Raw genomic sequence first — 16,404 nt, 5'->3', positions numbered from 1 at the left:
GTTATGTCAGTTCAAATCACACTACTATTGGAAGATTAAAACGTTTGCTTTACCGAGCTAAAAAAGCGTTTTATTCACAAAGACTGACAGTGATAATATTTAACGTATATTTCTCGGGAAATATACGTCGGGATCGAATATAGTTCAATTAGTCATGCGAATCCGTACGTATTTATCCCCTATGCTGTGTCAACGAAAAAAAGAGAATGGAATATTTGTTTCAGAATTGTTTATCCGATCTCTTAACAATTCATTTTTTTTTTTTAAAGAAAAATTCTGAGAATTTTCTTCTCAGAAAAATTTATGTAACTTGTAAAATATGAATCACGTTATATATTCACGGCATTTATAAAATATGTTGTATAAAAAAATAGAACTTTCGAATTATGTGAAATAGTATGTCGTGGAATTATTCTCGAAAGCAAACAAATCGCTTGCGAGGATGAATTATATGTAGCAAAATAAAGGTAAAACTTCAGAACGTATATCTGAATACACAAAATACGAAAACTCAAAAATATAAACAGAAATGCTAAAAAACAAGTGAAGGAAAGTCAAATAAATACCATACAAGAACTAATGCGACCCAATAAAAAATTAATTGCACCTGTATATTTGAGAAAAAGATATAGGCAATTTTATTCTATTATAATTTATAATTATCACTATTACAAACGCTTCTAAAAATGTACACGGAAAGGATGATTTTGCTGAAATATCTAAAAATTTTGTTATATACAGATCTGAAAATAATTTTGTTGGATCATCAAAATAATTATATAGGACTCTCAAACTGATTGCTGGAATATTAAGTAATTATTTAGATGATCCAACAAAATTATTTTCAGATTTGTATCTAGCTAAATTTGTTGACACTTCAGCAAAATCGTTCTTTCCCTGTAAGTCCTCGGAATACTTTGAGATGTACCACGTTGTCCAATCTATAGCATCTCTGGAGAGATCAATGATACTATTATTATACCGTATCCATGTTTATATGACGTTACTGACGAAGTTAAAGGCGTAGGTGCCGATCATCGATGACTCCTATGACGTGTTAACAGGCGTTGCCACGCGCGTATTTTTCCCATGACGTAATGGACGTTATAAAAGTTGGCACCGACACGATCATTCTGCTCTACCTCGAAGAACCGCGGCGACCATTGTTCCGAGAAAGATGCGAGTTAAAAGATCGTGACACAGATCTGACTATGTGTGTTGCAACTGCGTGCAAACCACGCCTCCGTTGCACTTCTGCGTTGCACCGATATACCTATTTGCGTTTCGCGAGTAGATCGTTACTAACTCCTGGTTTTTGGTTTCTTTTGATTGCAGTATCAATACTCGTCTATATCGCTTGTATAATTGATACGCAAACCAAAAAAAACACATGAATGAAAAAGTAGACAACTTATTTTGTTGCGAGCTAAATCGATTTACGATATACGGGGTGTCCCAAAATTTGTGATTCAAAATACAAAATAATAAGAAAATTTTTGAAAAATTAAATAAAAAAATTATGTGGAAATTTTTATTTTAAGTAATAGTTTCTGAAATATAAAAGGGTTAAATATGGCTAATTTATTGACTTATTTACTAAAAAGCTTACTTATTACTAATTACTTACTTATCGAGCAATAGATTATTAGATCAAAAATAGCGGTCGAAAAAGCCAATAGAAAAGTTATCGGCATTCAGCTCAGATAAAAAGATTGCGCTACTCTGGTACATCTAGAGCTCTATATCTGTATTTGTGAGCACGCTGAAGTGTATTCATTAATACTACCACACGTGCGATTCATGGCCACCCAAACGTAGCCTGCAACTGGCCATATTTAAACTCTTATTATCCCAAAAATTACTGTATAAAATAAAAATTTATGAATAACCATTTTACTTAATTCTTCAAAAATTTTCTTGTTATATTTTGTATTTTGAGTCGCAAATTTTGGGACACCTTGTATAACAATTTTTTCTGTAAATCTATTCATTTTTAGTCACTCGATGTAAGTTTGATGCACGTGAAATTTCTTATAATAACTTTGAAACATACGTAATGTAAAGATTGCGTACATGTTTCCTACTTACATCGACAAACTATGGAAACACAGTCGATCGTAATCTCTCTGTCGTGCTCTGTTTTGCTCTAGTTATTCATCGATCATAGCAAATATAGTATGCCCGTTTCATGCGTTGAGAGGAACTATAGCTGTTGCTGGCTGCAGCATTGACTGCAAATAATTGAAAAATAGGGCTGGACGTTTACTAGAAAAAAATTACTATCGCGAATCGATTCGCTCTGCACTCAGAAATTACTCAGTAGTAGAATACACTCAGTAAATATTATTCAAACTCATATATTTTTCATAATAATACAACATTACTATTAGACTAATACTATCGTTTCAATGTATTGAAACTGAAAATTTCAAAGTTACCGTAACGTAAATGCCTCAGACAGCTTCGAGTTGTGTTTAATTGTGAATGCAACACGAAGATACAGGCAAAGATGTATTCTTCATCTAAATACCCGATGAAATCTTCCTCTCGAAGACACAATCCGCCACATCGAGGTTGGTAAAGTCTTACAATGAGTTACAACGGTGTGGTATGCGGTAATTACAAAGATATTGTCTTCGTGGTGTAATAATGCGACGCGAAAAAGAAAGACAATCGCGTGTCACCTTGTCAGTTCCGTTCTTCTTTCGTGACTTTGAACTTACAGTACGCTGACTGCAGGAAGGAAGTTTGCAATTTCCTTTCTCGTTCGACCTTTAACGAAAAAGGTGAAAAGAGAAGAGTGCCGACGAAATGCTGGAAAACGCTTCCAACTTTCAAACGCAGGGTTTGAAAAAAAATTACACGAAACATTGTGCTACATAAAGCTGTAGGTAATCTTCGGTTCCATAAATACTAATCGGTTATTTAAAACCAAAGTTATTTAAAATCAACTCTGTTGTTTGCGACGCAAACAATGGCGCTATTTTTTTACGACGTTAGTGGCGGGATTAACGTGCGCGATTTACATTCGGTGAATGACTCTCATTAAGGTTCCTTGGACGAACAATGGTCGCGACATCGTGAACAGATGCTTATACGTTTTATGTAAGATATTATATTTAAGAGGATTTGTTTAATGCATTTACAGCGAATCTGACCGCAAAGGAGTTAAGGAGCTTCTAATACACGCAACATTACATGAGATAGACTTTCGGAGCAAGCATCAACAAAAGTAGAAAAGATGTTGAAAGAAAGAAAACAAGAAAGTACAAAGCGGAAGCCATAAAGGCGAATTCTTTCAAAAAGGAAGAAAAAACGATAAATGGAGAGATAACAAACGAGAAAAAGAGAAAACACTAAGAAGAAAGACAGAAGAATGCTGAAACGGTAATACCGAAGGTAGAAAGTAGGCGTATATATAAAGAAGTTAGAGGAAGAAGTGCAGAAAGCACGCAGCAGAAAGGAGGTGAAAGTAATTATAACAGCGTGGTGTATTTAGTTTCATGAATAAATTATGTACTTCGTGCAGTTTAACGAAATTAGCACACAACAGCACTTTTCATTTTCGCAAAATCAGATTGAAAGAATTAATAATGACATTATAGTATAATTATTCAAATATAAGAATTAAATTATATATAATTGAAGTCAAAGTGTAATTGGATATTGAGAATATAGTTTATGTATCATTGCATGTATATTCTATTTTTATACATATTAACTAATGTTTAATTATTCTAATATTCATATAATTGGACAATCTATAAAATGATTGAGAAGTTGAAGTCGATGACTCTCAATGAGAGTCGAAATTGATTTTTTCTTAATACGAAAATAAGACGTAAACTAATATTGATAAACTAAAAAATTGTTATTTAAGAAATACTTAGAATAAGAGAGATAAAATAAACACATATCGGCTCATTTGCAACAACATCATAATTCAAAAATTTTCATTTTTTAGTTGCTTGCAAAAAAAAGAACGGAAATATAAAAGAAAAACATAAAAAAACATACTTTATATAGTTTAAATGTACATGCTTTTATTCCTCTAAAATTAGTTACATATCAAAATTGCATTTCAAAATTAAAAGTATATTACAAAATTTTAATAATTTAAAACATTTAAATTTATTTTCTAAAACTTTAATTTCCAGAAATTTTTGAATTCTAACAAAAGTGAATAAAAAGAAGTTAACGTAAAAACATACATGAAACATAAATGGAAATGAAAAGCCTTTTCTCAGGATTCATCCCATAAAGGTAAAACTATATAAAAGAAAATAAAAAAAGAATTTCTCTCAAAATTCATCTCGTCAGCTGCTTCATGTGGCAGATCTTTTTTTAGAACCCTCGAGGTTCCGTACTTCGCGACAAATGAAAGGACCAAATTGGCTTCCACGTCTCAGGATTTGATCAATCCGTGCTCTCTCTGCTCGGGGTGGCAGTATCGATTCGGCTCTTTTAAATAAATGATACGCCGTCGTTTCTACTTACAGAATTGGCTCACCGTCCGGCGCGACAGTTCCTACGATTTATTAGAGTAGCTTCGTTAATGGCCTTAAAGAATTAGCCAGAGACGGCTAACTGGCCTGCGCAACCTGTGCTGCGCGAATGGTACTTTAAGCCGACAGGACGACGATCTCTCCGGACGAGAAACGTTAAGGGGATTAAGCAAACTTCGTCGAGCGGATAACGACGATGCACACCCGTCGACGCATTACGCGGCGCGCGTGGATGAACCTTGAAGTCTACTTAAATGTACGCACACCGGGATCAGGCACAAGTATCTCCGGCTTTTCAGAAATTTCAGCGAAGTTGCACGACGGATATCGTGGATCAGCCGCGATCCAATCGTGTTTATCATCGTTGAATGAAGTTATGACTCTATATATCATCTCCTTTCGCTGTGCCTCGATGCACTTTTGCGTCTTCCGCATTTGCGAATCATATCTTCCGCGAACTTTGAAAACGCGGTCTTCTTTTCGAATATCATTTCCTAACGACGATTTTATTTCCATTTTCCTATCAAAGGGAGAAACCGATTATCTTCGAAATAATTCATAGATTCAGTTTAATATAACCATTAAATGCCTTTTTGGCATTTGTTCTATAATATAACTTGCTTCTTTAATGCTTTTCCAATGTTTTTTGAATTGTTTATAATTTTTTTTAGTAATGAAGATACATACATTTGCTTAGTATCATTATATTCCTTAATGTTTAGTATTTCGATTTAAAAAAAATTTTTACAATGTTTATTTTTATTATTTATTATTTATTTTTATGAAAGTTAATAGTTTATAAACGATCAAATTGGATATACCCAATGTGTTATTCCCGTAGTGTGATGTTTGATAGTTAAAGTAGATTCTGTGCAAAATTTTTGAGAAAAATGTTTAGAATGTAATGTATTTTATTAGCGTTGACTTTTATTGAAGAATCTGTTTTGAAAATATCCTCCGGTAATATCCGGTAAAGTTGGTAATAACATCCAACAATTTCTCGATAAAATAGGATAAGAATGCATGCTTTTGTATATTTTTCACATGTATACATACATCCGTGAAATTACCGCAATCTATTTCTTGTTAGCGATAAAAAGCATTATCGATGTTTGGGCGATGAAGTCATTTGTGTAATTCCCTTATCTCGTATAAACGACTGCAGCGAAATATGTTAGATTTGCTGTAAAGAAATGGCGAAATTAGCGAAGAAAATCTTTTCAGACCTCGTAAATATCTAATACGCTCGTCAATTTCGCGTTCGATCAAATCGCGGCTTTTGTTCGATGTTATAAAAGCGAGATTGCTCGTTTAACGACACGTTGCTTATAGCAATTAAATAATTCTTTCTAACTGCAAAATTGTTTTTTCTACCTATTTTTTATCAACAGTAACGCATCGTCATTATCTGTTCGACGAAGTTTGTTTGATTCCCTTATCTCGCATAAACATTTGCTATAAATAAATGTCGGAATTACGAAGAAAATCTTCTCAGCTCTCGTAAACATCTGTGTAATGTGAATTTCACGTTCGGCGAAGATGCTTCGCGGCTTTTACAAGACGTTGTAAAAGCAAGACCACTCGTTTAACGACGCGTCGCTCATAGTATTTCATAAATAATTCTTTCTGACTGCAAAATATGTTTTTCTCCTCTGCCCCCCCCCCCTCTCCCCTTCAACCTGGCCCGATTAATCACGGTTGCACGCGCAAGAGTTCGGTCAAAGAAAATGTATTAAAAGCTATTTCAGTTGATTTCAAGAACTCGTTGCGGCACGCTTAACGTGAATTTACCGTCTCCCTTTGGTGCTCTCCCTTTGACTGTAACGCGCAGAAATTACATCGTTACACCTATGGATGTGCGAAAGCCCGTAAACGTTTGCATCGCGGATTACGTTCGCGATTACGAGTAGTTCTGTGCTTTCTCGCGCCGGCTCGAATAATGTGGAGCAGCGCGGACGAAGCTTTGAAATTTAAATCGTCGATGGCAGATGGTGAAATCATATATCCCATACCCGCCCCATACCGTATAGACCGCAGAGACAATAAAAAGACCGAGTACGCGACAAGCACATATTTATTAATCGAATGCTGACACACGCCGGCGTCCATTCTCATACATTTTAACGAGACATTGTTTTTGTAAATCTATAATATTTTTCCGAAAGATTCCTTTTAAAACTTAAGTTTAAAATTTTTATGTTTTGCTTCAACAATAAAGGAATTTTAATAACAGTAGTAATTTTACTTCAATTTTTGTCAATGTTGTAAAGTTCAATAAATTGTGGAATTTTTAATAAATTACAGTATATTCACATTAGCTTGACACAAATTTAAAAGGAATTTCAATAGCAGTATAACTCGACTTTAATTTCTGTCAGTATTTGTCAGTTCATTATTGAAATTTAATTATCTATCATTTATCTTCTCTACCTGTATAATTTGCAATTTAATTTATTACTGATAAAGAATATACAAATAGTATATATTTATTTATGACTGTATTACACGGTATTCACTTAATCATATCCTCTAAATTTTTCGATGAGTCTACTTTCAATTTTCAGATATATCACGACGATATAATTTGCTGCGGATATTGGATCTCGGAATAGATTGCTAGGGACTAAGCAATTATGATTTTCACTCTGCTTTCACCGGTCGACCGATCGCACGAAATAGATCCTATTTTTCGCCCGATTTCAGGAGACTCATCGTGCCGATGCGAGTTAGTTGTCATTAGATTCGCGCGCAATTAACGAGGGAATATGTGACAGTACAAATCACGTAATGCTATAGCACACGTGACGCATCGCAAATAATTAATAAATCGCGGGCGCAATCACTGCAACGATGAATAAATTATGATGCAATCAACGCAGATTCCCTTGTTCGATGTATTTCTTCGATGTATACAGTTTCTCATTACTTTCATGACCGCGGGCAGTTGCAGATTTTTCACGTTGGATATTTCGCAAGTTCGACAATGAAAAAACTCCTTGAAATTAAAGTTTTCGCTCACCGACAGTAATTTCCAGCTTCGGTATGAAATTGTATATCGGAATAAATTATGCGCAGCAACTGCAGAAAGCACCGAGTCGAAATAAATTATACGTGTGCAGAATCACGCGAATACGGCATGAGGAGTATCTCGTTCCTCCAGCTGAGAGTAGAAAAATTACTGGGAACAACCTAAGTGGCTTGATGAAGTTTGACTCTGTAACCCCGGACTTCCTCTTTTACACATAATATTTTACATAGGAAGTACTACGTCGTCTTCTTATCTACATAGAATCGCGTAATTTTCTCTAATGTTTCGTGCACCTCGCTTTTTTTCCGTAAGATGAATTTAAAAAAACATATTTAAAGAGAATTTTAATTTAAAAGAGAATATTATTATATGTATTCGATGAAAAGAAATATCTGCATGAATAATTAAAAGCCACGCCAAATTGACCATACCGTCATTTCTCTTATAAAAAAAGATTCCCTTTTTCTACTACAAAAATATTGATTTTTTATGTCACATTCATGATGAATATTAAATATTAAAATGAACCCTCCTGAAACTGGAAATAATTTGAGGCGAGACAGTTCGATTCATGATCGACGCCATGAGTGCCACATGCGTATGTACTTTATCTGTCACACGACGTAGCATTGTAGACAGATTAAGCGCATATTTTTCACGAATACAAAATTCATCATCCGTACGTTTACGTCTCACATTTCGTTTCCGCTTGTCGATAGAAAACGCGCGTTTAGTCGCATATTTATGATTTACGCGAATTTTTCCCGCTGTTCAGTTCACATTGTTTTTTTCCTGTCCTCCATATAGCGTGCAAGCGAAAAGCCGTCAAAAGCGGTTGGTTACGAGGTCGCTTTGAAAAGCACATGCTCACGGATAATTTTGGCGAATTCAATCCTTCGTTGGTTTTCCTTTAATTCCACGCGCTAGTAATTACTTATATGTTAATTTTACTTAAAATATATATATATATATAAAAAGAATACAAAAACGGTAGCTGACATATTCGCAGGAAATAATTTTTCCTTGAAAAAGTTGTATATATGTAAAACTCGCAGTACGAAAAATGTCACGTTTGTGAAAATGTTTATGCAACATAAAATATTCATTTTGTAAATGTTCTTTGGCATTTTCTAAGTAGAAATAAAATGGAATTCACAAAATTAGCTTCTTTCTCCCTCTCTCTTTCTCTCTAGATTTTTGTTTATGGTCAAAGTTTTTTAATATAATTTTAATAAAAGACAACTCAGTTTTTAATTTTTTAGCCTTTTAAAAATATTAATATTAATATTTTATTACTTTTTGTATTACAGCCGGTAAAATCAAACATTGACGGCTTCAATCAAAATTGCTTCCTTCGAAAGTATTTAATTAATTGTGGCGAACGAAACAATCAGTATCACCGAGTCCCAGGAAACCGTAGTATTCATATATATGTAATTTTATATAATTTATACAATGTAATTTTATAACATTTTATTAATAACGTAATTTTATATGATGTAACTGTATAACTATATTCACGTTTAATTATTCTCCTAAGTGAGAATTGTTTTGTTGACTTAACTGTAATAAAAACGGACGACTTACTTTTGTTTACTCTCGCTACAAAGTGCAGTGAAATTGAAATATAGACTGCTACACACTATTATCCAGTCGTTTTCATTTTTCGAGAAACTGTCTTTTTCCGTGGAATTGACTGTTTGTGTATCAAATATATCTGTCATAAATCGGAACAATTTTGTCATGTATTATTTATTTTAATTATACATAATGCACTAGAGTTACATAACTGTTTAATATTATGTATATATATATATATATAACATTGACAATCAATTTCCGGTTAGTATTTGAGAATAACTGATAAAAATAAAATTTTTTAATGTATTTAATGTGTTTTATAAAGTTAGGTATCTATCGCAAAATAATAATCCAGTAATAAAAATTTAAATATCGTATTCACATATTTATATAAGTTACACACTTTTAAAATGTTTTATATTTTGTACGCTAAGTTAAACTTTTTAATGGTGTACGCGCATTTTATATTGCACCCGGTGTATTATCTGATAAATATATATATATTTTAGAACTCTCTTTGCCGTTTTTATACTTCATTTTTAAAGAGTAGTTTTACGGCATTCTGCGCAGCCTCATTTTCATGCAAATAATCATCTTGAGAGTAATCTGACGTTTTATCATGTTTATAATTCAAGTCAAAGGAACAATGCTTTCAACATTTCTCTTTTGACACAACGTAGCTTTGTGGAGTAGAGTTACACATGCAATTAGACGATAAACGTTGAGAATAGATTTAGAATGAAGGAATCCAAGTACAATATTAAATTAAATTCTGACATAGAATAATATAAATTAATCGTTGCGACGCTTTTGCATGCATTCTGTTATGTTACGCCATTAATACTGAGCAAATTTGATATCGCATTAATTTATGAGCGCAGAGGAAACAGAGGAACTCGATTAAGTTTAAAAAAGTAGATTATATTACACAAAACAATAAAATATAAACGTGATAAGGATAAATTATACAATAATATCAACCAGCAAAAGGAAAAATTACCTGATACATAATACGATATATTCAACATACATATACAATAATTATATAATTCGTGAATTTCTGTTTTACATAAATATCACACAATAATACAAATTATAGAATCGAAAAAATAATATTTAATATTTAATGTTGACTTCAGATTATAATATTTAATTCTTAAATTATATAAAAAATATCACACTATACACTAGCAAAGTATTTCAATGGAAATTATTTCCTTTTTTCAGCAATAATTGACGCTATTGAATAACTAGGCAATAATGGTGAAACCGTGTTACGTAAGAAATAAAAAAAAATTAATGTTATCCTTTATAATCTCCATCTTATGAAGCCACCTTTGTGATGTAACATTAAATCTTTTCTTCGCACGGTTACTCCAAAATTACTAGAAGTGAGTGATACTAAAATGCTAATCATATGCGACAGGCGGTTTATCCGCTCTTATGTACTTGCTTGAAAAACCTCTTTTACATGACATGACATATAAGTCATTCGGTACACACATTGCGAACTGCACCATAATTCCTGCTCGTAATCCAAGTTAATAACTTGGCGTTACACAGAATTTTTCATCCTCACGTATGTTCAACTTAAAATAAATTTTTTCTTTTAAGAAATGTATGTAAAAAAGTCATGGAAAGGTTTGAAAACATTTTCACTGAGAAAACATTTATTCTATATCAAAAATGGCTTCACTCAAATATTCATCCGGTGATTTTTAGATATCCTGTGTAATAAAATGAAATGATCTAAATATATCGCATTAAATGTTGATAACTCTACGACAATTTCTCACAGACACACTTTTTAAAAGATTATAATCGTGCGTCTGTATAAAGAACTATGCAACGAGATACGGAAATAAAGAATATCAAATAGCGGATGTTCTCAAAAGCGATTGAAAATCGATATCGAGTGCTTTTAATTTAAACGTATTCTCTTTTTTTTTCAACAAAAGGCCTGTTTACAACGATACGGTATACGCGTCGATATAATAAGTTGCATGTACGCATGGCCGCGTGCGTGAAACGGGCGTGACACCTCCAGGCATAAACGAGATATTAATGCGATGACGATCACTTTTGCTTCGTGACTGATTTAAATGACGCTTTTAAATGGCCGGAGCAGATTTAAATGGCGTCGCAACGGAATATCGGAAAAAATTAACCGTCGCCCTACGCACAGGAGTAATAAAACCGAGAGAATGGATTTTATGCTCGTAATTAAATAAAGGAAGTCGATAGTATCGACTGCGTATACGCGGGTAGATTATTTATTGCTCGCGGAAGACACGCCTCGAATGACAAAGCCGCAACCCTAAATTTTCGTGAGTTAATATCGCTAATGTCGTCATCAGAACGCCCACGTTTGAGTTATATAAATTTCCGAGCACGAATTAATTTCCCAGTTTTGGAAACGCCTCCATTCATTAATTTACGGCGCAATGCAGAGCCTAAATTTTTATGGACCTTAGTATTATTTCTATATATTCGCTATGATTGGTAATCTCACATGAAATTAATATACGGTAATGATCAATGCATAGTTAAAAATTCACGTGTGTCCAATATCGCTATTATTAATACACATTAACTATTATTATATTATCATCGTTATTGAAACGCCCACACATTGAATTCTATATCGCTTGATACCCTAAACTTCCAATATAGGAATACGATTAATAACCATCTCTGAAACGCCCCCGTTAATTTACGGTGCAACGAACGTTACGTGAAATTTAGTGAATTAACTACACTAATGTAACTTTCACAAAGCACGGAAATGACATACGGTGGAACTCTAAATTTTTGTCAAGCTCAGTTAATCACGAGCTGGTCAACGGTATTAGAAGTCAGATTGCATGCGGTACGCGATAAATGCTGCTCGTGTATAGTTAAAAACTACTTCTCTCGCATTTGAAATCGTGGTCCCCCCCCCCCGACATAATGGTCGACGACCGCGGTACAGATCATTTTCGAATTATAAAGGATCGATTGGTGGAAAGAGCGATACAGTCGCGATTCGCAAATTGTTTGTTATATTGTCGTTTATACGATGTTTTATCGCGCGTTACACAGAAGTGGCCGCTTTCAAAACTACATTATTATTATATGAAACACTGTTAATTATTCCCGGAGGTAATGGGGCGACATTAATAGAGATACGTTACGCCAGTTGATCGCAACAGAGGATTATAAAAAAGAGACGCGAATCATTCTCGCACCGGTGAATCAAATCGCTTCTAATTTCAGAATGAGATCGGTGCGGAACGCGTGGAAAAAAAATATCCTTGACATGCGACTGCGACAAAAAACGGCAAGGCTAATTCAATTATATATATCCTCTTCGCAGCTTTTAACTGCATTTACAGAAAGAAACGCCAATTAATTCTTTACTGCAGCATGTGTTGCTTTCATGTAACGAGCCAAATATACAACAAGAAGAAAACAAACCACTTTCCTTTAATGGGGTCTGGCGGATTTACGGTCGCTTCTCTCCTCTCTCTCTCTCTCTCTCTCTCTCTCTCTCTCTCTCTCTCTCTTTGTAATCGATTTCCTTTAATTTTTATAAATTTTCTTTGCTCTTTTATATCATTTTGTTTCAATTTGTTTGTTCTGGCTGGTAAGGCATAGCCCATAAAATAATAACTCGTAAAATAATAATAACAATAGTAATAAACGCTCTATCTCTGTCTCTTTTTCGTAATACCCGATTTTTGCGGAGCGCAATATTGCTACAAAAAACGGATGACTAAAATTTTTTATTCGTGATGGAAGCTCGCTGCAACGTCTTTCAGCCTCGAATAAATTCGCTTTGAAATAATGATAAAAAAAGAGACGTGCAACACGGAGAGTCAAATCGATCGGTATCGAGGACTAGTCGCTTCTTTACACGGCCCACGGTCTCTCGCCACCCACACTGGATGCCCACACACATACATACACACGTATGCACGCACACGCGCGAAGAGAACGCGGGCGTGTTAAAATTTCCATGGACGATGAACGTCGAGTGTCGTGTGTGCCTCTTTGCGCCATTGGAACCGACGTTGTTGGTTTGAAGAACCTACGAGACTTGCGGTTCTGAAACTACTGGACAGGTGTGGACGGAAAATAAGCGACTCGGTCAAACTACGAACGTGAAATTGCGTTCCAGGTATCTCGCATTTTATATCGCGCTTCCGATGTTATAGCCATAAATAATGACTCGATACATTTTGAAGATCACATTAGTTCTTTATTCTCGTTATTCCAATTTTGTATTAATACGGAGTCATGCTCTCGATGTAATCCATTATCTCTGATGTTATTAAAAGACTTTCCTTAATTCTAGTATTCTTAAAAAATACTTTACGTTATTTGCGAAGATTGCTTCAAGTAATGTATTAAAATAACAATTAAATTAATACTGGGCTGTTAAAAAGATTCTGAATCACCCAGAAAACGATCAGTTGTTGTTATTTCTGAATAAATTCCTATATTTATAAAAACAATTTTTAAAGGTGATTTAGAATTTTTTTAACAACTCAATAATGTTTTAAATGTTGTCCGAAATTATTTTGATGACATGAAGAAGTTATTGCGACAATATTTGTTTAAACATTGCTGCGTTCAGCAGAAGAAGCAGCTTTGCAACTATTATAAAATTCTTTAATACGAGTTTTGCTCTTAGTTATAATTTTGCAACAATCGTAGAGCAGCTTTTTCCATTGGACGCAGCTAATTTTTAAATAAATATTGTCGCAATAATTCCTTCACACGTCAAACCTTTTCTGATAAATATAATTAGAAGACCGCGAAGGGAGCCGAGTTTATGCGTGTATCATTCCAGCGCGTTACGATTTTCGTTGTAGTTTCACGGAACGAGGCCCGGGATTCCTTCTTAAGAGCAGGTGCGATCGGCATCACGGTCATTGATCGGACCGTTTGACAGCCGCCATGGCAGTGGGCCGAGAATCGCGGCCGGAGTATCGGCACGTTGATTTCGGAGCGAAGGAAAAAGCCGGAGTTCGCGGTACACTACATCGATCGCGGTCAGAGCGCCTTGCTGCGCCTGACATTTCCCTGGCTCAAGGGTGAAAGCGTCGCGTGAGCGAGCTCCCTCGCTCTGTCACCAATACGTCCAACTCCAACTCACCGCTTATGTCAGTAAAAAAAGGAGAACGAAAATGAACGTGAGAAAGAAAAAGAGAGAAAGGGACAGAGAGAGAGAGAGAGATAGAGAAAGAGAGATATGCGCGAGACGCGGAGTAACGATGGATTCTTACCTGCACCCGGCAGACCGACAGGACGCCGAGCAGCGCGGCTAGCGCCAGCATCCCCTTCATCCTCTTCTTCCTCTTCCCTGACCACCTATTACGATCCCACGATTCTCGTAAAGAGTGCTCCGCTCCGAAGATACCTGATGGAACTCTCCGCAGTAGGATCCTTCTCTCGCCCCTTCTCCCTTCCTCCTCTCTTCCCGCGGACGCGACGATGAGTGCGTCGTAACGTAACTCGTCGTATCGTATAGCCCGAGAGCGAAACGAAACGGTCTCGAATTCGATTATACTTATCCGTATATGCGATCTCGATATATGCGGCACGCGCGATACCGTAGTGATATACCACCGAGAGCGCGATGTACTCGGCCGCCCGCTCGCCGGCGCGTTCGCATGCGCACCGCGACCAGTCGATAATGTGGCGGGAACGCCGCGGGTTCAAACGGTGCGGCGCGCGGCGCGATGCGACGCGAGCCCGGCGCGGCGACGGCGTGCCGCGCGCGACTTTCACGATTCGATTAGGCAATTAACGCGCGGACCGCCGCGAGGATTTCAATTAACTCGGTCAGTGCCTAACCGGCACGCCCGACGTTTACGGTTAAATAAACACGCTCCGTGACAAATATACATCTAATATTAATTATCACTTTTCTTCTTCGACATTAGATACAATCGACGACTAGTCCGATTCATAGTTCCGATCCTAACGAGAAAATGCATTTGTTCGCCGGATTTCTAGATTGGGAAAAATTGTTTTGAAAAAATATACCTGTAAAATGTAACAAAGAGAATAAACGTAGCACATGTTATTTTAATTATTGAAAACTTTTGCGCGATAAAGACGTAATGTAATGAAATACAATGCGATTCTGTATATTTTGAGCAATCGGGATGCTGCTTAATTACATCAGCTTGCTATTGTTGTTATCGTTTTTCAATAAAATTAATAAACGCCAACGTCCTTAATTGAAGAATTCAATTCCGTGGAAGGATATATGCGAGAGATGGGAAATTTTGTATAAGTATTAATTATACAATTTTATTCTTCAATCTCCCATTTTTCTCCTTTATTCCAATAGAATTATTTTTCCAGATTATTCTCTTCTGTATATGGTTTCGTGTTTTTTTACTGTAATATTGTGAAAACATTGAAAATTGATATTGGAAATTGGCGTTGAATCCATTCGTGCGGGATTAAGCGTAAATTTTAATATACAATTTTCCGGCTCGTACGTCGATACTTTTGATTTATTTGGACTTTGATACTCATTACTGATGTCCGGTTTATCGTTTAAATTATTCGATGGTCAAGTAGCGCGATGTTGGATGCGTTTAATGAATTTATTTGTGGTCCTAAATTATAGAGGCGCAAGAGACCGCAAACGTTATTGTCAGAATTACGGAAATCTCTGAATTCGTAGGTCTGCACATGCCAGCGAAATATTTCCGAATAGAATTATTACCAACTTTGTTTCCTGCGTAATTGAAACGGTTCCGGGAACAACGTTGTTGCCTGCGCCATGCCACTTTTCAAACTTTACAGAAATTAATAAAAGCATTTGTTTGACAGAATATTCAACGAAGTGACTGTTCCGTCTAGTAGCATTTTAATAACTCGGTATTCGTACGTTTCGACATAAACAAATTACACGCACTATTTAAATTTTACTTCTAAATTTTATTAAATAAGAGAACGCTTTTACTATTGATCGCGGAACTTTATTACGAACATATATAAATACTAATTGTTTTTAAAAAAAAAAAAGCATCGTTTTGCCCATACTTTGATTAACGCTGCACGATTCGTTTACACCCTGACAAAGAAAGCGCAACTCTGTGATTTTCCCGAGTAATTTGAGAAAACGAGGACGCGCCGAGACTCATCCCATTCGTAAAAATGCGAGGAGCGACTCCTTTTGCCAATTAAAGAAATTCTTTGTCCCTTGTGCTGGAGAATGTCCAAGAGAATCCGACCCCGGCCAATGGCAATCGCTGAAGAAGCGAGAATTCGTTGTAATAAATTGAT

At 35.4% G+C, this 16,404-nt stretch overlaps 1 protein-coding gene across 2 annotated transcripts in view; it reads right to left on the bottom strand.

Annotated features, from left to right (window-relative positions):
• Positions 1-14,759, bottom strand: part of Appl (amyloid-beta-like protein) — a 48,872-nt gene extending 34,113 nt beyond the window's left edge. For both annotated transcript variants that reach the window (XM_018444714.1, XM_018444715.1), the window contains exon 1: positions 14,385-14,759. In XM_018444714.1, coding sequence (XP_018300216.1) covers positions 14,385-14,444 — 60 coding nt within the window. In that variant the 5' untranslated portion in view covers positions 14,445-14,759. The remainder of the gene's footprint in view (positions 1-14,384) is intronic.
• Positions 14,760-16,404: the final 1,645 nt, after the last annotated feature.

The sequence above is a fragment of the Mycetomoellerius zeteki genome, unplaced genomic scaffold (assembly GCF_001594055.1).
Source record: "Mycetomoellerius zeteki isolate Tzet28-1 unplaced genomic scaffold, Tzet1.0 scaffold153, whole genome shotgun sequence".
Taxonomy (NCBI): domain Eukaryota; kingdom Metazoa; phylum Arthropoda; class Insecta; order Hymenoptera; family Formicidae; genus Mycetomoellerius; species Mycetomoellerius zeteki.
Note: the sequence above shows the minus strand (reverse complement) of the source record. Positions and strands in the feature narration are given on the sequence as shown.